This window comes from Heterodontus francisci, chromosome 8 (assembly GCF_036365525.1).
Source record: "Heterodontus francisci isolate sHetFra1 chromosome 8, sHetFra1.hap1, whole genome shotgun sequence".
NCBI classification, from domain to species: Eukaryota; Metazoa; Chordata; class Chondrichthyes; order Heterodontiformes; family Heterodontidae; genus Heterodontus; species Heterodontus francisci.
In genome coordinates, this window is record NC_090378.1 from 120,988,578 (window position 1) to 121,011,789 (window position 23,212).

Here is a 23,212-nt window from a genome sequence, read left to right on the forward strand (position 1 = left end):
GTGAAGTGTGATGTCCCTGAGTACACAGACTTGATTGTGAAGTGTGATGTACGTGAGTACACTGACTGGATTATGAAGTGTGATGTTTCTGAGTACACGGACTGGATTGTGAAGTGTGATGTACCTGAGTACACAGACTGGATTGTGAAGTGTGATGTACTTGAGTACACGGATTGGATTTGAAGTGAGATGTACCTGAGTACACAGACTGGATTGTGAAGTGTGATTTTCCTGAGTACACAGACTGGATTGTGAAGTGTGATGTATCTGAGTACATAGACTGCATTGCGAAGTGTGATGTACCTGAGTACACAGACTGGATTGTGAAGTGTGATGTACCTGAGTACACAGACCAGATTGTGAAGTGTGATGACTCTGAGTACACAGACTGGATTGTGAAGTGTGATGTACCTGAGTACACAGACCAGATTGTGAAGTGTGATGTATCAGAGTACACAGACTGGATTGTGAAGTGTGATGTGCATTAATACACAGACAAGATTGTGAAGTGTGATGAATCTGAGTGCACAGACTGGATTGTGAAGTGTGATGTACCTGAGTACACAGACTGGATTGTGAAGTGTGATGTACCTGAGTACACAGACCAGATTGTGCAGTGTGATGTATCTGAGTACACAGACTGGATTGTGAAGTGTGATGTATCTGAGTACACAGACTGGATTGTGAAGTGTGATGTATCTGAGTACACAGACTGGATTGTGAAGTGTGATGTACCTGAGTGCACAGACTTGATTGTGAAGTGTGATGTACCTGATTACGCAGACTGGATAGTGAAGTATGATATACCTGAGTACACACTGGATTGTGAAGTGTGATGTACCTGAGTGCACAGACTGGATTTTGAAGTGTAATGTACCTGAGTACACAGACTGGATTGTGAAGTGTGATGTACCTGAGTACACAGACTGGATTGTGAAGTTTGTTTTTCCTGAGTACACAGACTGGATTGTGAAGTGTGATGTACCTGAGTACACAGACCGGATTGCAAAGTGTGATGTACCTGTGTACACAGACTGGATTGTGAAGTGTGATGTACCTGAGTACACAGGCTTTATTGTGAAGTGTGATGTACCTGAGCATACAGACCGGATTATGAAGTGTGATGTACCTGAGTACACATACTGGATTGTGAAGTGTGATGTACCTGTGTACACAGTCTAGATTGTGAAGTGTGATGTCCCTGAGTACACAGACCTGATTGTGAAGTGTGATGTACCTGAGTACACTGACTGGATTATGAAGTGTGATGTTTCTGAGTACACGGACTGGATTGTGAAGTGTGATGTACTTGAGTACACAGACTGGATTGTGAAGTGTGATTTTCCTGAGTGCTCAGACTGGATTGTGAAGTGTGATGTACCTGAGTGCACCGACTGGATTTTGAAGTGTGATGTACCTGAGTACACAGACTGGATTGTGAAGTGTGATGTACCTGAGTACACAGACTGGATTGTGAAGTGTGATGTACCTGAGTACACAGACTGGATTGTGAAGTTTGTTTTTCCTGAGTACACAGACTGGATTGTGAAGTGTGATGTACCTGAGTACACAGACCGGATTGCAAAGTGTGATGTACCTGTGTACACAGACTGGATTGTGAAGTGTGATGTACCTGAGTACACAGGCTTTATTGTGAAGTGTGATGTACCTGAGCATACAGACCGGATTATGAAGTGTGATGTACCTGAGTACACATACTGGATTGTGAAGTGTGATGTACCTGTGTACACAGACTAGATTGTGAAGTGTGATGTCCCTGAGTACACAGACCTGATTGTGAAGTGTGATGTACCTGAGTACACAGACTGGATTGTGAAGTGTGATGTACCTGAGTACACAGACTGGATTGTGAAGTGTGCTGTATCTGAGTACACAGACTGCATTGTGAAGTGTGACGTACCTGAGTACACTGACTGGATTGTGAAGTGTGATGTACCTGAGTACACAGACCAGATTGTGAAGTGTGATGTATCTGAGTACACAGACTGGATTGTGAAGTGTGGTGTATCTGAGTACACTGACTGCATTGTGAAGTGTGATGTCCCTGAGTACACAGACTGGATTGTGAAGTGTGATGTATCTGAGTACACAGACCAGATTGTGAAGTATGATGTACCTGAGTACACAGACCAGTTTGTGAGTGTGATGTATCTGAGTACACAGACTGCATTGTGAAGTGTGATGTATCGGAGTACACAGACTGGATTGTGAAGTGTGATGTACCTGAGGACACACACCAGATTTTGAAGTGTGATGTACCTGAGGACACAGACTGGATTGTGAAGTGTGTTGTCCCTGAGTACACAGACAAGATTCTGAATTGTGATGTACCTGAGTACACAGACCGGATTGTGAAGTGTGATGTCCCTGAGTACACAGTCTAGATTCTGAATTGTGATGTACCTGAGTACACAGACTGGATTGTGAAGTGTGATGTACCTGAGTACACGGACTGGATTGTGAAGTGTGATGTACCTGAGTACACGGACTGGATTGTGAAGTGTGATATATCTGAGTACACAGACTGGATTGTGAAGTGTGATGTACCTGAGTACACGGACTGGATTGTGAAGTGTGATGTACCTGAGTACACAGACCGGATTGTGAAGTTTGATGTACCTGAATACACAGACTGGAATGTGAAGTGTGATGTACCTGAGTACACAGACTGGATTGTGAAGTGTGAGGTACCTGAGTGCACAGACCGGATTGTGAAGTGTGATGTTTCTGAGTACACAGACCGGATTGTGAAGTGTGATGTACCTGAGTACAGAGACTGGATTGTGAAGTGTGATGTACCTGAGTACACAGACCGGATTGTGATGTGTGATGTAACTGAGTACACAGACTGGATTGTGAATTGTGATTACCTGAGTACACGGACTCGATTGTGAAGTGTGATGTACCTGAAAACGTAGACTGGAGAGCAGAGAGAGGGCTCTCACGTTTCCCGATGTGACACTGGAGACATTAATACAGGAGGTACAAAGGAGGAGAGAATCAATGTTTGCACAAATTGCCAGGAGGCCCTCAATGCAAAACGCTGAGAAGAGAATGGGAGTGGTGACCAGGGAGTTCAGTTCATGGAGTCTGGACCTGAGGACCTGACAGCAGTGTCGCAAGAAGTTCAATGACCTCACACGGGTGGTCAAGGTCAGTGAATGTATCTTCGCAGGACATCTTTCACCAAGCACAGCACCAACATCTCCCGCTGGTCATTACACCACACCCCGATCACTCACCCAGTACCAATCCCTGGCACTCAGGACTCACTCCGCAGAGTCAGATTCTCCATCTCATCCTCACACTCCCATCAATGCCTCCTGACCACCCCGCAAACACCGCACCCTCCCCCCACTCCGAGGATCATAAGATCATAAGATCATAAGAACTAGGAGCAGGAGTAGGCCGTCCGGCCCCTCAAGCCTGCTCCGCCATTCAATAAGATCATGGCTGATCTTTTCGTGGACTCGGATCCACTTACCCGTGCTCCCACCGTATCCCTTAATTCCTTTATTGTTCGAAAAGATATCTACCTTAGCTTTAAAAAGTTTACTGAAGAAGCGTCAACTACTTCACTGGGCAAGGAATTCCATAGCTTAACAACCCTCTGGGTGAAGAAGTTCCTTCTTAATTCAGTCCTAAATCTGCTCCCTCTAATCTTGAGGCTATGCCCTTTGTCCTTGCTTCACCTGCCAGTGGAAACATCCTCTCTACTTGTATCTTACCTATTCCCTTCATGATTTTATATGTTTCTATAAGATCCCCCCTCATTCTTCTGAATTCCAATGAATATAATCCCAATCTACTCAGTCTCTCCTCATAAGCCAACTCCCTCAACTCCAGAATCAACCTAGTGAACCTCCTCTGCACCCTCTCCAGTGCCAGTATACCCTTTCTCAAGTAAGGAGACCAAAACTGCACACAGTACTCCAGGTGCGGCCTCACCAGTACCTTATACAGCTGCAACATAACCTCTCTGCTTTTAAACTCAATCCCTTTAGCAATGAAGGACAAAATTCCATTTGCCTTCCTAATTACTTGCTGTACCTGCAGACCAACCTTCTGCGATTCATGCACAAGGACACCTAGGTCCCTCTGCATAGCAGCATGCTGCAACTTTTTACCATTCAAGTAGTAATGCTTTTTCCTGTTACTCCTACTGAAATGAATGACTTCACATTTGTTAACATTGTATTCCATCTGCCAGACCTTTGCCCACTCACTCAATGTATCTATGTTCCTCTGCAAAGTTTCACAGTCATCTGCACACTTTGCTCTGCCACTCATCTTAGTGTCATCTGCAAACTTTGACACCCTACACGTGGTCCCCAACTCCAAATCACCCATATAAATTGTAAATAATTGCGGTCCCAACACCGATCCCTGAGGCACACCACTAGTGACTGATTGCCAACCAGAATAGCACTCATTTATCCCCACTCTCTGCTTCCTGTTAGTCAACCAATCCTCTATCCATGCTAATACTTTACCCCTAACGCCATGCATCCTTATCTTATGCAGCAGCCTCTTGTGCAGCACCTTGTCGAAGGCCTTTTGGAAATCTAGGTACACCACATCCACTGGGTCCCAATTGCCCACCTTGCTCGTAATGTCATCATAGAATTCCAAAAGATTTGTCAAGCATGACCTGCTCTTCATGAACCCATGCTGTGTCTGCCCAACGGGACAATTTCTATCGAGATGCCCTGCTATTTCTTCCTTGATAATAGACTCAAGCATCTTCCCCACTACAGAGGTTAAGCTAACCGGTCTATAATTCCCCATCTTTTGTCTACCTCCCTTTTTAAACAGTGGCGTCACATCTGCTGCTCTCCAATCAGCTGGGACTACCCGAGAGTTCAGCGAATTTTGGAAAATTACCGTCAGTGCACCTGCTATTTCTCCCGCCATCTCTTTTAGTACCCTGGGATGCATTCCATCAGGGCCAGGAGACTTATCGATCCTTAGCTCCATTAGCTTGCCCAACACTACCTCTTCCGTAATAATGATTGTTCCCAGGTCCTCACCTACGTTCGTCTCTTTGTCAATTACTGGCTTGTTATTAATGTCCTCCACTGTGAAGACCGATACAAAATACCTGTTCAATGCCTCAGCCATTTCATCATATCCCATAACTAAATTCCCCTTCTCATCCTCTGAAGGACCAACGTTTACTTTAGCCACTCTTTTTCGTTTTATATATTTATAGAAACTTTTGCTATCTGTCTTTATATTCTGTGCTAGTTTTTTCTCATGTTCTATCTTACTTTTCTTTATAGCTCTTTTTGTAGCTTTCTGTTGACCTTTAAAGTTTTCCCAATCTTCTAGTTTCATGCTGCTTTTGGCCACTTTGTATGCCTTCTTTTTCAATTTGATAGCCTCCCTTATTTCCTTAGACACCCATGGCAGATTACCCCTTTTCTTCCAGTCCTTCCTTTTCACTGGATCCATAATGTCTCTCTTCCTAACCACCTTCACCGCTAATGCCTCCAGCATCACATCCATCATCCCAGCATTCACTTTGAAACCATTTAAATTGCATTAATATTATTCAGTTCAGATTTCCTTTAAAAGGGACAGCCTGCCGTTAAGAAGAGCAGGCTGACTGCAAAACATGGGACAGGAGTTTATCCAGGTGACAGGGTCCCGACTCCAGCAAAAGACCCACCAAGAACCCCGCGTTACCTTTTCTGTGGGAGGCTCACCAAATAAAGTACCAATTAGGCACGTAACTGGACAGCAGTGGGCCTTTCCTGGGATCAAGGACCCCACTGAAGTCCCGCCCTCTGAGAACTGCCGGCCAATCAGAGTAACTGAGCAGCGCCACAGTGGAGGCAATGGCTGCTGGCAGTGGAGAACCAACCCAAGGCCTCGGAGCGGTGCAGGAACCAGGTCACAGGTAGGTCAGGGCAGGAGTGGTCCCGTGGGGTGGGGGTCATATTTGAGAGGTGTGTAGGGGGGTCAGCATCAAGGGAAGGGGGGTTGACTCTCAGCGGGCCCCCATTCCCGATACTGGGTTCTGCGTTCAGGCACTAAGTGTCTTTTAACAAGGGACACTCCCCTCCCCAAATGGAGCCAGGAAGCAACTCGCACGGTTTTTCTTGTTATGCTCCCCGTGTGGCGACAGGCCCCGCCCACAGCTGGGCTAATTGTGGTGGCAGTGTAATGAGGTAATTGGGAATTAATTACCCTCTAAAGGGCCTTAATTGGCGGTGGTCCCTCCCCCGTCACCATCCCACCCGATTATCGTCTCTCCCACCTCCAAACCCGCCATGGGGGAGGGAATAAAACTCCCCCCATGGTTTGTGAACAACACGACTGGGACCACCTGAGGAACACAGAGACTGTCATCAGTGTCTGTAAACAATTTCTAATCATCTTGTTCACATCTTGTTTACTCAATTCTGCTTTTTGGTAAAATATAAAATCTACATCTCAACATTGTCCAACTTTAGCACAGCCTGTCTGTATATATTACTCAGCAGGATATATCTTCACTGAGAAGGAGACCTTTTTAACTATAATAATGACACATCTCTGATAATCATCTTCATAATTCTTTTATTGTATCTTTCATCCATTCTGTGTTTATTGGCAGAAAGCTCTGGTTTCTGCTTTGCTGTATGTAGAAACCATTTGTAATGTTTTTGGTGCTGTTCAAATTTACTTCATCAAACTTACATTTAAAATATGCAGTCATTATTCTGAATGGTATTGACTGTAACTAGCTCAGATCTGACTCCCAGCAGCTGAAATAGAGAGAAGGAGGAATGGAGAACAGATGGAGGGAGGGATGGAGATCAGATAGAGGGAGGGATGGAGATCAGATGGAGGGAGGGATGGAGCTCAGATAGAGGGAGGGATGGAGATCAGATGGAGGGAGGGATGGAGATCAGATAGAGGGAGGGATGGAGATCAGATAGAGGGAGGGATGGAGATCAGATGGAGGGAGGGATGGAGCTCAGATAGAGGGAGGGATGGAGATCAGATGGAGGGAGGGATGGAGATCAGATAGAGGGAGGGATGGAGATCAGATGGAGGGAGGGATGGAGATCAGATAGAGGGAGGGATGGAGGTCAGATAGAAGGAGGGATGGAGATCAGATCGAGGGAGAGATGGAGATCACATGGAGTGAGGAATGGAGATCAGATGGAGGGAGGGATGGAGATCAGATGGAGGGAGGGATGGAGATCAGATAGAGGGAGGGATGGAGATCAGATAGTGGGAGGGATGGAGATCAGATGGAGGGAGGGATGGAGGTCAGATAGAGGGAGGGATGGAGGTCAGATGGAGGGAGGGATAGAGGTCAGATGGAGGGAGGGATGGAGGTCAGATGGAGGGAGAGATGGAGATCACATAGAGTGAGGAATGGAGGTCAGATGGAGGGAGGGATGGAGATCAGATAGTGGGAGGGATGGAGAACAGATGGAGGGAGGGATGGAGGTCAGATAGAGGGAGGGATGGAGGTCAGATGGAGGGAGGGATAGAGGTCAGATGGAGGGAGGGATGGAGGTCAGATAGAGGGAGGGATAGAGATCAGACAGAGGGAGGGATGGAGATCAGATGGAGGGAGGGATGGAGATCAGATGGAGGGAGGGATGGAGATCAGATAGAGGGAGGGATAGAGATCAGACAGAGGGAGGGATGGAGATCAGATGGAGGGAGGGATGGAGATCAGATGGAGGGAGGGATGGAGATCAGATAGAGGGAGGGTTGGAGGTCAGATAGAGGGAGGGTTGGAGGTCAGATAGAGGGAGGGATGGAGCTCAGATAGAGGGAGGGATGGAGCTCAGATAGAGGGAGGGATGGAGATCAGATAGAGGGAGGGATGGAGCTCAGATAGAGGGAGGGATGGAGCTCAGATAGGGGGAGGGGTGGAGCTCAGACGGAGGAAGGGATGGAGCTCAGGGAGGTGTTTATCTGAGAGGAAAGAGGTTGTCCCTTCACCAATCCATGCAGCTCCCTGCTCCCCCATCCTGAGGACAGACTCCACTACAGTTAGATGGTTTTCACCTTGTACTTTTTACTGATATGATGGATGAATGGGGCCCTGGCTGGGGACTGCACTGGATGAATGGAGCCCTGGCTGGAGACTGCACTGGATGAATGGAGCCCTGGCTGGAGACTGCACTGGATGAACGGAGCCCTGGCTGGAGACGGCACTGGATGAATGGAGCCCTGACTGGAGAGGGCACTGGATGAACGGAGCCCTGGCTGGAGACTGCACTGGATGGATGGAGCCCTGGCTGGAGACTGCACTGGATGAATGGAGCCCTAGCTGGAGACTGCACAGGTTGGATGGAGCCCTGACTGGAGACTGCACTGGATGAACGGAGCCCTGGCTGGAGACTGCATTGGATGAACGGAGCCCTGGCTGGAGACTGCACAGGATGGATGGAGCCCTGGCTGGAGATTGCACTGGATGAATGGAGCCCTGGCTGGAGACTGCACTGGATGAACGGAGCCCTGGCTGGAGATTGCACAGGATGAATGGAGCCCTGGCTGGAAACTGATGAATATAATCTTGACTCCAAACACTGAGCCATGGCTGATACTTTACATGCAGCAAGGGTTCGAATGTAATTCCACCATTGTATTAGAAATTGGGCAGGAACTGGCGCACTCCGGATCTATAGACTCCTGTCTTCAATGACTGAGCATCCACTGCTCTCTGGGAAACAGAATTCCAAAGATTCACAGCCCCTTGAGTGAAGAACTTTCTCCTTATCTCAGTCCTAAATGGCCGACCCCTTATTCTGAGACTGTGACCCCTAGTTCGAGATTCCCCAGCCAGGGGAAAACATCCTCCCAGTATCTATCCTGTCAATCACATTACAAATTGTATACGTTTCAATGAGATCATCTCTTCTTATTCTAAATTCCAGGGAATAATGTCCCAGTCTATTCAATCTCTCCTCATAGGACAATCCCCTCATCCCAGGAATCAGTCTGGTGAATCTTTGCTGCACTCCTTCCAAGGCCAGTATATCCTTCCTGAGGTAAAGAGACCAAAACTGTCCACAGTTCTCCGGGTGTGGTCTCAGCAAGGTCCGATCCAACTGCAATAAGACTTCTTCACTCTTCCATGTACAGGAGCTGACACAGAGTCTCTCTCTCTCTCTCTCTCTCCATCTCACTCTCTCTATCTATCTCTCTCTCAATCTGTATCCCGTCTTCTACCTCTGATGGTGTTCTATGGATGTGAGTGTTTAATCTCAGGTGGTGTTTGTCAGTATATTTTCTCTACTGTATTGTTTATGAACATGGTGAGAGGGGATAAGGGGCCTGTTCTTTGATGTGAGGCAGTGATGTCTGTCCCAGTGACTCAGACTGTGATGCTGTTGTTTTCTGTGACTGACACTATGATATCGATTGTAATTTCACTCAGTGTGACAGGAGGTTACATGGCTTGATCAGTGGTGAGGGCGGAGCAGACTGAACAAGGAGCTGTAATCATCAGTCACTGCCGAACACCTTCACACACACCGCACAGTCCGGAAACTTCTTCACTAAATATTCTTTCAGCTCCTTAATTACAGCCCTGGACCTGAAAAGGGAAAAAGAGAAAGACATCTTTTAGAGAGGGTCATGGACACAATGTAGACTGTGCATTACCCATTATTCTAAATTCCAGGGAATAATGTCCCAGTCAGGGCGGCACAGTGGCGCAGTGGTGAGCACCGCAGCCTCACAGCTCCAGGGACCCGGGTTCGATTCCGGGTACTGCCTGTGTGGAGTTTGCAAGTTCTCCCTGTGTCTGCGTGGGTTTTCTCCGGGTGCTCCGGTTTCCTCCCACAAGCCAAAAGACTTGCAGGTTGGTAGGTAAATTGGCCATTATAAATTGCCACTAGTAGAGGTAGGTGGTAGGGAAATATAGGGAGAGGTGGGGATGTGGTAGGAATATGGGATAAGTGTGGGATTAGTATAAATGGGTGGTTGATGGTCGGCACAGACTCAGTGGGCCGAAGGGCCTGTTTCAGTGCTGTATCTCGAAACTAAACTCAACTAAATTAATGACACTACGTCCACATTTAACTCATTGTTTAAACTCCAGCACACCTCCTGTTCCAATCCACATGTTTCAGCCAAAGAGCCGTATAATTCTGCAGCACAGGAGGAGGCCGTTCAGCCACTCGTCTCTCTGCCAGCTGTTTGCTCGAGTTATTCGAATCTGTTATTAGGGACAGAATGACTGACAAATATAAACTGATCAGAGAGAGTCAGCACGGATTTAAAAAGGGTGAAACATGTTTAACTAACCGAGTTGTATTTTTTGAAGCGGTCACTAATGTGGTCGATAAGGGAATGTCTATGGATGTTATTTATATGGATTTCCAGAAGGCATTTGAGAAGGTTCCACACAAGAGACTGTTCGCAAAATGGAAGCATATGGAATGTGAGGAAATGTTTTGACATGGGTAAGGAATTGGTTAGGAGGTAGGAGACAGAGAGTAGGGATAATGTGTATTTACTCCAGTTAGCAAGATGTGAATAGTGGTGTCCCCAGGGATCTGTGCTGGAGTGTCAGCTTTTCACTATATTGATCAATGACTTGGATGAAGGAATAGAGACATCTATCCAAGATTGCAGATGACACAAATATCCAAGATGAGGCAACATTTGAGGTGTTGCTGGAACAGGAGCCAATGTAGGTCAGTGATCACAGTGATGGGGGAATGTGACATGGTCTGGGTTCAGACATGGGCAGCAGAGTTTTGGATCAGCTCTAGTTTACAGAGGATGGTAACTGTGATGCGGTCAGGAGAACATTGGAATAGTCAAGTCTAGAGGTAACAAAGGCATGGATGAGGGTTTCAGCAGTAGATGAGCTGAGGCAGGGAGGACTCGGGCGAGGTTACGGAGGTGGAAATAGGTGGTTTTAATGATGATGTGGTTTATGTGGTCAGTAACACATCTCAGGGTCAAATACAACACCATGGCTGTGAACTGCCTGGTTCAGTCTCAGACAGTCCCTGGAAGAGGGATGGAATCGGTGGCTCGGGAATGGAGTTTGTGACGGGGACCGAAGACAATGGCAGATGGAGTTCAATGTGGACAGTGTGAGGTCATCCAGTTTGGACCTGAGAAAGATAAATCAGAGTAATTTCTAAATGGTGAGAAGCTGGGAACTGTGGAGGAACAGAGAGATTTAGGGGTCCAAGTACAGAAAGCATTAAAATCTAGTGACAGGTATAAAACATATTGAATAAGGCGAATGGAATGTTGGTCTTTCTATCAAGGGGACTGGAATACAAAGGGGTTTTACTCCAGTTGTATAAAGCTCTGGTTTGACTGCATCTGGAGTAACTGTGTTCAGTTCTGGGCCCCGCACCTCAGGAAGAAGAGATTGGCCTTGGAGGGGGTGCAGCACAGATTCACCAGAATGATACCGGGACTGAAAGGGTTAAATTATCAGGACAGACTGTATAGACTAGGCTTGTATTCCCTTGAGTTTAGAGAATTTAGGGGTGATCTCATTGAGCTATTGAAGATGAATAAAGGATTAAGATGATTCGGAGAGATGGAGAGAAACTGTTTCCACTGGTGGGGGAGTCGAGAACAAGGGGACATAATCTTAATATTAGAGCTCGGGGTGATGTCAGGAGGCATTTCTTCACATAAAGGCGAGTGGAAATCGGGAACTCTCTCCCTCATAAAGCTGTTGAGGCTGAAGATCAATTTAAACATTTAACAATGAGCTTGATAGATTTTGTTGGGTCGGGGTATTGTGGGTTATGCAACCAAGGCAGGGAGATGGAGATCAGATACAGATCAGATGATCAAACTGGAGGATAGAACAGGCTCGATGGGCTGAACAGCCTCCTCCTGTTCCTATATTCCCAATCCCACTACCCTGCTCTATCCCCATAGTCCTGTATTCTCCTCAGATTCACATGTTTATTGAATACAATTTGAATAAAAACCTGAAGTTTAATCCCGAGAGGCTGCTGAATGTTTAGTGAATTCTCGGTTTTGATTTCAGATTTCTACTATCTGTAGTTTTTAGTTTCCAAACGCTGTTGATTGTTTTAATTCAAGGGTTTATTAATCTGCATTTCCACTTTCAAGGAATGATGTAATTGAACCCGAGATCTCTCTGCTTCTACACATCCTTCATCAGCTTTTCACTCGTTTTCCTTCCAAAACCCATCATCTCAAACCCCTCGACATTGAATTGTGTCAGTCTCCGATCTGTCCCTTCCCTGATCCCTCTCCCCGAGTCTTTGTCTCTTCTCCTCCCTGTTTGTCAAACCTCTCCTTCTGTGTAATCAGCACATTCCAATGATCGTGCTCCCTCTGTCCAAGACCAAATCATCGATATATATCAGCAACAAGTCACCTCTTTAATGTAGAGAAACATCGCACGCCACCTCACATGACATCAGGAAAACAGACACAAGTAATGCAGAGAGATTAGGAGGGGTGACCAAATGCTTGGTTAAAGATGTGGGTTTTAAGGAGGGTGAAGTGTTTCAAGGAGACCAAGGTTAAAGGAGGTTCTAGATACGGGGGGTGGGTCAAGACGACGGAGGGATTTAAATCCAGAGAGTAGAATTTTACATTGAAATTTGAGGGTGTTGGGGGATGGAAGCCCAATGTAGGTCAGCATGGACGGGGGTGATGGTGAACAGGACTTGGTTTGGAACAGGATAGAGAGAGCAGAGCTTCGGATGAGCTGAAGAATACAGAGAGTGGAGGATGGCAGTCTGGTCAGGAGAGCACTGGAATAGTAAAGTTGGAGGTGACAAAGACATGAAGAAGAGTTTCAGTAGCGGAAGGAGTGAGGGAGGGGCAGAGATGGGCAATGTTACAGAGGGGGAAGTGGATAATCATTGAGATGTGGAGGATTTGGGGTCAGATCAGGGTCAAAGATGAGGCTAAGGTTGTAAAGAGTCTGGTTCGGCAGCAGACAGTGTTCAGGGAGAGGGATGGAGTTTGTACCAGGAACTGAAGACAATGGCTTTGATCTTCCCAGTGTGTTCCCCAGTGAGACTGGGTCCTCAGTGCTGACTGCTCTTAGCTGCTGTTATTTTCACTGATTGGACAGTTATTATTAGAGACTCCGACCACAGCACAAATCCCCAATGTAAAAAATAACTGCAAAGACTGTCAGATCGGAAGATTGAAACTTAACCAACAGAGGAAGTGAAAGAAGGAGCTCGGAGCAGCTGGACGTTTGGTAATGACACGGGAGAAAACTGTGAACTGCACACACTACCTAGAATCTTACAGCACAAAGGAGGCCATTCAGCCCATCGTGCCTGTGAGCTACCCAATTAGTCCTACTGCCCCTCTCTAGCCCCATAACCCAGCAAATCTTTTCTTTTCAGGTATATCTCCAATTCCCTCTTCGAGACCTGGGCCCACAGCACGAGACTGTCCCTAAACTAGGCTCGAAATTGGCATCTCATTCATTCATTGGAAGACAAAATGCCTGGTGTGGGAAATGGAGCTCAGGACTCCGAACATTCCGTCACCCCTCCTGAGGGACACTTCATGCTGGGGTAATAGTTCCATGGGCCCCAACATCACATTCCAGCCTCATCCACTTCCCCATTCTGTGTGTGTAAGCCTGTCAACAAGACATTTGACTACATTGGCCATCATCACAGTGTCCAATTCTGTCCCCACCTGAAATCCACACAGAATTTGCATTTATATAGCATGTACAAAACATCCCAAAATGCTTCACAGAGCCAGAGTAAGAGAAATAGTGGGGAGGGGTTGGGATGAGGGGACAACTGCATTTCAGACAAGTTGAGGTTTGTGAATGAAGGAATCTGGCAGAGACTGTGGGAATAATGGAGTTAGGAGGCGAGGCAAGCAGGGATGAGGGTTTGTATGGTCAAGGGGCTGATGTAGTGTAGAGACGGGCAATGTTGTGGAGATAGACATAAGAGGCCAACATGATGGAGAGGATGTGGGGTTTGAAGCTCAACTACTGGAGGCTTAGTGGGAAGGAGGTCCATATTTACTGGTCGCAGTTGGAGGTCCAGTGGGAAGGATGCCCATGTTTACTGGTCCCTATTGGAGGTCCAGTGGGAAGGAGGCCCATATTTACTGGTCCCAATTGGAGGTCCAGTGGGAAGGAGGCTCATGTTCACTGGTCCCTATTGGAGGTCCAGTGGGAAGGAGGCCCATGTTTACTGGTCCCTATTGGAGGGTCCAGTGGGAAGGAGGCCCATGTTTACTGGTCCCTATTGGAGGGTCCAGTGGGAAGGAGGCCCATATTTATTGGTCCCTATTGGAAGTCCAGTGGGAAGGAGGCCCATGTTTACTGGTCCCTTTTGGAGGTCCAGTGGGAAGGAGGCCCATGTTTACTGGTCCCTATTGGAGGGTCCAGTGGGAAGGAGGCCCATGTTTACTGGTCCCTATTGGAGGGTCCAGTGGGAAGGAGGCCCATATTTATTGGTCCCTATTGGAAGTCCAGTGGGAAGGAGGCCCATGTTTACTGGTCCCTTTTGGAGGTCCAGTGGGAAGGAGGCCCATGTTTACTGGTCCCTTTTGGAGGTCCAGTGGGAAGGAGGCCCATGTTTACTGGTCCCTATTGGAGACCCACTGGGAAGGAGGCCCATGTTTACTGGTACCTATTGGAGGTCCAGAGGGAAGGAGGCCCATGTTTACTGGTCCCTATTGGAGACCCAGTGGGAAGGAGGCCCATGTTTACTGGTACCTATTGGAGGTCCAGAGGGAAGGAGGCCCATGTTTACTGGTCCATATTGAAGGTCCTGTGGGAAGGAGGCCTATGTTTACTGGTACCTATTGGAGGTCCAGAGGGAAGGAGGCCCATGTTTACTGGTCCCTATTGGAGGTCCAGAGGGAAGGAGGCCCATGTTTACTGGTCCCTATTGTAGATCCAGTGGAACATGAACATTATGGTTGATGTGGTGGTCAGTTCCTTTTTGTTGTAAATGTGTAATTGCCGACCCCTCATCCCAGTAAAACTCCACGACCCGGAGCCTGACCATGGAAGGGGATGGAGAGGGGAAGGGATTTGAACATGTTATGAGCTGACAGGATGGGGCAGTGGGTCAGACCCTATCCTGTCCCTCCAGCTCCCAGTGATGGGGTGAGGATCTCCTCTCTCTGCTGGGCCTTCATGAAATGAGCTTTCTGTCCAAACCAGTCCCAGTGAGAATAGGCCAACAGCACAGAACTGTCCTAAATTTGACAATAATCTGCCAGTCTTACTGAGAGAGGCCAAAGCATGGTCACTGTGGGGTATGGGGCCTTACTCCAGGAGAAGGCATGCTTCTGGGGTCAAGAGTTAACATCCATTGATGGGGCAGAGCACAGGGAGTTTTACCTTTCATTTAACTGTGCTCCACCTGGGAGACTGTGGGAAAGAGAGAGCATGGTGGAGATTGTGAGACAGAGTGAGAGAGAGAGGGAGACATTTAACTGCTGCACCAGGCCTCAAAGTGTTCCAGTCTCCAGTAATAACTCCTGTTATAGAGATCAGTAACAGAATTACAGAACAATGGAGAGTGGGAGAGAGAGATGAGTCAGCAGAGAGACAAAAAATAGAGAGAGAGAGAAAGGGAGGGAGAGAGAGCAAAACAGGGAGTGGTTTTACAGGGTGACAGGCCGAGAACAAGTGAGAGAGAGATAGAGGCTGTGAGACTGAAATGGAGAGAGAGAGAGAGAAAGAGAAGGGGAAGAGAGAGGAGGAAGTATGATTCAGAGAGACTGACACGAAGACATGGAGAAACAGGGTGACAAAGATAGAGGCTTGAATATTGTGATAGAGAGATGGAGAGAGAGAAAGAGGGTGAGCGAGAGAGGAGAAACAGTGAGACAGAGTGACAGAGAGAGACAGAGAGAGATGACAGGCAAAGAAAGACTTTCAAAAAGCAAGAGAGACAAGGAGAGACGGAAAATGAGAAAAAAAGAATAAGGGAAACGGACAGTGAGAGAAGGAAAGGGACAAAGAAAGAGAGAGAGAGAGAGAAGGGGATGGAGAGGGAGAGAGAGGGTGGAAGAGGGTGGAAGAGGGAAAGATAAGAGGAAATGAGAGTTGCTGACGTTCCTTTCTCTGGGTGATACCATTTACATACTGAGAAACAGGCAGTCAGACTCTCACAGGCTGCAGCTTTATAAAGCAGAGCCCAGTGAAGGGAGAGTTTATCAGTAACCAGGCACAGAGACAGGAGCAGGCACCATGATTTCACCCATCCAGCTGATCTGGCCTCTGGCATTCTGCGTCGCAGGTACAAATCTCTCTCCTTCCACGGTTAATATTTTCCTGCTGTTTATTTCAGTCCAATTCTACTGACTTGTGATTGGAGGGAAAATGCTGAAACAAGAGGAACGGTTACTGTCTCTAACAATATTTCATTTTGCAAGATCTTTCTGCGACAGTTCTTACTTCACTCTGTTTCTCTATTGCCCTTCAGGTATCAGTGGAGACGCAATCATGACCCAGTCTCCACCGGCACTGTCAGTGACACTGGGACAGACCGCAACGATCACCTGTACGGCCAGGGAATACGTTAGCAAATATGTTCAATGGTATCAGCAGCGAGACGGTCAGAAACCCACTCTCCTGATCTATAGTGCAACAACTCGATGCACAGGAACATCCGACCGATTCACCGGCAGTCAACAGAACCTCAAATTCACTCTGACAATCAGCAATGTGCAGAATGAGGATGTCGCAGATTATTACTGTCAGAACGGTTACAACACCCCTTACACAGTGAGACAGAGCCGTACAAAATCCTCAATACACACAGTCCCACCTCCTGTACTGAGACATCCCACAGTTATATATAATATATAATAATGGATACACAGTCCCACCTCCTGGACTGACACATCCCACAGTTATATATAATATATAATAATGGACACACAGTCCCACCTCCTGGACTGACACATCCCACAGTTATATATAATATATAATAATGGATACACAGTCCCACCTCCTGGACTGACACATCCCACAGTTATATATAATATATAATAATGGATACACAGTCCCACCTCCTGTACTGACACATCCCACAGTTATATATAATATATAATAATGGACACACAGTCCCACCTCCTGGACTGACACATCCCACAGTTATATATAATATATAATAATGGATACACAGTCCCACCTCCTGGACTGACACATCCCACAGTTATATATAATATATAATAATGGATACACAGTCCCACCTCCTGTACTGAGACATCCCACAGTTATATATAATATATAATAATGGATACACAGTCCCACCTCCTGGACTGACACATCCCACAGTTATATATAATATATAATAATGGACACACAGTCCCACCTCCTGGACTGACACATCCCACAGTTATATATAATATATAATAATGGATACACAGTCCCACCTCCTGGACTGACACATCCCACAGTTATATATAATATATAATAATGGATACACAGTCCCACCTCCTGGACTGACACATCCCACAGTTATATATAATATATAATAATGGATACACAGTCCCACCTCCTGGACTGACACATCCCACAGTTATATATAATATATAATAATGGATACACAGTCCCACCTCCTGGACTGACACATCCCACAGTTATATATAATATATAATAATGGACACACAGTCCCACCTCCTGGACTGACACATCCCACAGTTATATATAATATATAATAATGGACACACAGTCCCACCTCCTGGACTGACACATCCCACAGTTATATATAATATATAATAATGGATACACAGTCCCACCTCCTGGACTGACACATCCCACAGTTATATATAATATATAATAATGGATACACAGTCCCACCTCCTGGACTGACACATCCCACAGTTATATATAATATATAATAATGGATACACAGTCCCACCTCCTGGACTGACACATCCCACAGTTATATATAATATATAATAATGGATACACAGTCCCACCTCCTGGACTGACACATCCCACAGTTATATATAATATATAATAATGGACACACAGTCCCACCTCCTGGACTGACACATCCCACAGTTATATATAATATATAATAATGGACACACAGTCCCACCTCCTGGACTGACACATCCCACAGTTATATATAATATATAATAATGGATACACAGTCCCACCTCCTGGACTGACACATCCCACAGTTATATATAATATATAATAATGGACACACAGTCCCACCTCCTGGACTGACACATCCCACAGTGATATATAATATATAATAATGGACACACAGTCCCACCTCCTGGACTGACACATCCCACAGTTATATATAATATATAATAATGGATACACAGTCCCACCTCCTGGACTGACACATCCCACAGTGATATATAATATATAATAATGGACACACAGTCCCACCTCCTGGACTGACACATCCCACAGCTATATATAATATATAATAATGGATACACAGTCCCACCTCCTGGACTGACACATCCCACAGTGATATATAATATATAATAATGGACACACAGTCCCACCTCCTGGACTGACACATCCCACAGTTATATATAATATATAATAATGGATACACAGTCCCACCTCCTGGACTGACACATCCCACAGTGATATATAATATATAATAATGGACACACAGTCCCACCTCCTGTACTGACACATCCCACAGTGATATATAATATATAATAATGGATACACAGTCCCACCTCCTGGACTGACACATCCCACAGTGATATATAATATATAATAATGGACACACAGTCCCACCTCCTGGACTGACACATCCCACAGTTATATATAATATATAATAATGGATACACAGTCCCACCTCCTGGACTGACACATCCCACAGTGATATATAATATATAATAATGGACACACAGTCCCACCTCCTGTACTGACACATCCCACAGTTATATATAATATATAATAATGGACAAATAGTCCCACCTCCCGCACTGAGACATCCCACAGCTATATATAATATATAATAATGGACACACAGTCCCACCTCCTGGACTGACACATCCCACAGTGATATATAATATATAATAATGGACACACAGTCCCACCTCCTGGACTGACACATCCCACAGTTATATATAATATATAATAATGGATACACAGTCCCACCTCCTGGACTGACACATCCCACAGTGATATATAATATATAATAATGGACACACAGTCCCACCTCCTGGACTGACACATCCCACAGTGATATATAATATATAATAATGGATACACAGTCCCACCTCCTGGACTGACACATCCCACAGTGATATATAATATATAATAATGGACACACAGTCCCACCTCCTGGACTGACACATCCCACAGTTATATATAATATATAATAATGGATACACAGTCCCACCTCCTGGACTGACACATCCCACAGTTATATATAATATATAATAATGGATACACAGTCCCACCTCCTGGACTGACACATCCCACAGTTATATATAATATATAATAATGGATACACAGTCCCACCTCCTGGACTGACACATCCCACAGCTATATATAATATATAATAATGGATACACAGTCCCACCTCCTGTACTGACACATTCCACAGTTATATATAATATATAATAATGGATACACAGTCCCACCTCCTGGACTGACACATCCCACAGCTATATATAATATATAATAATGGATACACAGTCCCACCTCCTGTACTGACACATTCCACAGTTATATATAATATATAATAATGGATACACAGTCCCACCTCCTGGACTGACACATCCCACAGTTATATATAATATATAATAATGGATACACAGTCCCACCTCCTGGACTGACACATCCCACAGCTATATATAATATATAATAATGGATACACAGTCCCACCTCCTGGACTGACACATCCCACAGTTATATATAATATATAATAATGGATACACAGTCCCACCTCCTGGACTGACACATCCCACAGTGATATATAATATATAATAATGGACACACAGTCCCACCTCCTGGACTGAGACATCCCACAGTTATATATAATATATAATAATGGATACACAGTCCCACCTCCTGGACTGACACATCCCACAGCTATATATAATATATAATAATGGATACACAGTCCCACCTCCTGGACTGACACATCCCACAGTTATATATAATATATAATAATGGATACACAGTCCCACCTCCTGGACTGACACATCCCACAGTTATAAATAATATATAATAATGGATACACAGTCCCACCTCCTGGACTGACACATCCCACAGTTATATATAATATAAAATAATGGATACACAGTCCCACCTCCTGTACTGACACATCCCACAGTTATATATAATATATAATAATGGACACACAGTCCCACCTCCTGGACTGACACATCCCACAGTGATATATAATATATAATAATGGACACACAGTCCCACCTCCTGGACTGACACATCCCACAGTTATATATAATATATAATAATGGATACACAGTCCCACCTCCTGGACTGACACATCCCACAGTGATCTATAATATATAATAATGGACACACAGTCCCACCTCCTGGACTGACACATCCCACAGTGATATATAATATATAATAATGGACACACAGTCCCACCTCCTGGACTGACACATCCCACAGTTATATATAATATATAATAATGGATACACAGTCCCACCTCCTGGACTGACACATCCCACAGTGATCTATAATATATAATAATGGACACACAGTCCCACCTCCTGGACTGACACATCCCACAGTGATATATAATATATAATAATGGACACACAGTCCCACCTCCTGGACTGACACATCCCACAGTTATATATAATATATAATAATGGATACACAGTCCCACCTCCTGGACTGACACATCCCACAGTGATCTATAATATATAATAATGGATACACAGTCCCACCTCCTGCACTGACACATCTCACAATTATATATAATATATAATAATAGATACACAGTCCCACCTCCTGGACTGACACATCCCACAGTTATATATAATATATAATAATGGATACACAGTCCCACCTCCTGTACTGACACATCCCACAGTTATATATAATATATAATAATGGACACACAGTCCCACCTCCTGGACTGACACATCCCACAGTTATATATAATATATAATAATGGACACACAGTCCCACCTCCTGGACTGACACATCCCACAGCTATATATAATATATAATAATGGACACAGAGTCCCACCTCCTGGACTGACACATCCCACAGTTATATATAATATATAATAATGGACACAGAGTCCCACCTCCTGGACTGACACATCCCACAGTTATATATAATATATAATAATGGACACACAGTCCCACCTCCTGGACTGACACATCCCACAGTTATATATAATATATAATAATGGACACACAGTCCCACCTCCTGGACTCACACATCCCACAGTTATATATAATATATAATAATGGACACACAGTCCCACCTCCTGTACTGAGACATCCCACAGTTATATATAATATATAATAATGGACACACAGTCCCACCTCCTGGACTGACACATCCCACAGTTATATATAATATATAATAATGGATACACAGTCCCACCTCCTGGACTGACACATCCCACAGCTATATATAATATATAATAATGGACACACAGTCCCACCTCCTGGACTGACACATCCCACAGTGATATATAATATATAATAATGGACACACAGTCCCACCTCCTGTACTGAGACATCCCACAGTTATATATAATATATAATAATGGATACACAGTCCCACCTCCTGTACTGAGACATCCCACAGTTATATATAATATATAATAATGGACACACAGTCCCACCTCCTGTACTGAGACATCCCACAGTTATATATAATATATAATAATGGACACACAGTCCCACCTCCTGTACTGACACATCCCACAGTTATATATAATATATAATAATGGACACACAGTCCCACCTCCTGTACTGAGACATCCCACAGTTATATATAATATATAATAATGGACACACAGTCCCACCTCCTGGACTGACACATCCCACAGTTATATATAATATATAATAATGGACAAATAGTCCCACCTCCCGGACTGAGACATCCCACAGCTATATATAATATATAATAATGGACACACAGTCCCACCTCCCGTACTGACGCATCCCACAGTGATATATAATATATAATAATGGACACACAGTCCCACCTCCTGGACTGACACATCCCACAGTTATATATAATATATAATAATGGATACACAGTCCCACCTCCTGGACTGACACATCCCACAGTGATATATAATATATAATAATGGACACACAGTCCCACCTCCTGGACTGACACATCCCACAGTTATATATAATATATAATAATGGACAAATAGTCCCACCTCCCGGACTGAGACATCCCACAGCTATATATAATATATAATAATGGACACACAGTCCCACCTCCCGTACTGACGCATCCCACAGTGATATATAATATATAATAATGGACACACAGTCCCACCTCCTGGACTGACACATCCCACAGTTATATATAATATATAATAATGGATACACAGTCCCACCTCCTGGACTGACACATCCCACAGTGATATATAATATATAATAATGGACACACAGTCCCACCTCCTGGACTGACACATCCCACAGTTATATATAATATATAATAAAGGACACACAGTCCCACCTCCTGTACTGACACATCCCACAGTTATATATAATATATAATAATGGACACACAGTCCCACCTCCCGTACTGACGCATCCCACAGTGATATATAATATATAATAATGGACACACAGTCCCACCTCCTGGACTGACACATCCCACAGTTATATATAATATATAATAATGGACACACAGTCCCACCTCCTGGACTGACACATCCCACAGTTATATATAATATATAATAATGGACACAGAGTCCCACCTCCTGGACTGACACATCCCACAGTTATATATAATATATAATAATGGACACACAGTCCCACCTCAGGTACTGACACATCCCACAGTTATATATAATATATAATAATGGACACACAGTCCCACCTCCTGGACTGACACATCCCACAGTTATATATAATATATAATAATGGATACACAGTCCCACCTCCTGGACTGACACATCCCACAGCTATATATAATATATAATAATGGACACAAAGTCCCACCTCCTGGACTGAAACATCCCACAGTTATATATAATATATAATAATGGACACACAGTCCCACCTCAGGTACTGAAACATCCCACAGTTATATATAATATATAA

The 23,212-nt window shown here is 44.8% G+C and overlaps 1 long non-coding RNA gene and 1 gene segment (V, D, J or C); one reads left to right on the forward strand and one right to left on the reverse strand.

Moving 5' to 3' along the window:
• Window positions 1-6,568: 6,568 nt before the first annotated feature.
• LOC137373121 (uncharacterized) overlaps window positions 6,569-23,212 on the reverse strand; it is a 78,803-nt gene continuing 62,159 nt past the window's right edge. The window contains exon 2 of the long non-coding RNA XR_010975590.1: window positions 6,569-9,571. This is a non-coding gene — a long non-coding RNA (uncharacterized lncRNA). The remainder of the gene's footprint in view (window positions 9,572-23,212) is intronic.
• The window catches only part of LOC137373120 (Ig kappa chain V region Mem5-like), an 80,658-nt gene continuing 73,521 nt past the window's right edge, over window positions 16,076-23,212 (forward strand). Inside the window, 2 exon segments of the V gene segment in view lie at window positions 16,076-16,235; window positions 16,422-16,717. Coding sequence covers window positions 16,187-16,235; window positions 16,422-16,717 — 345 coding nt within the window.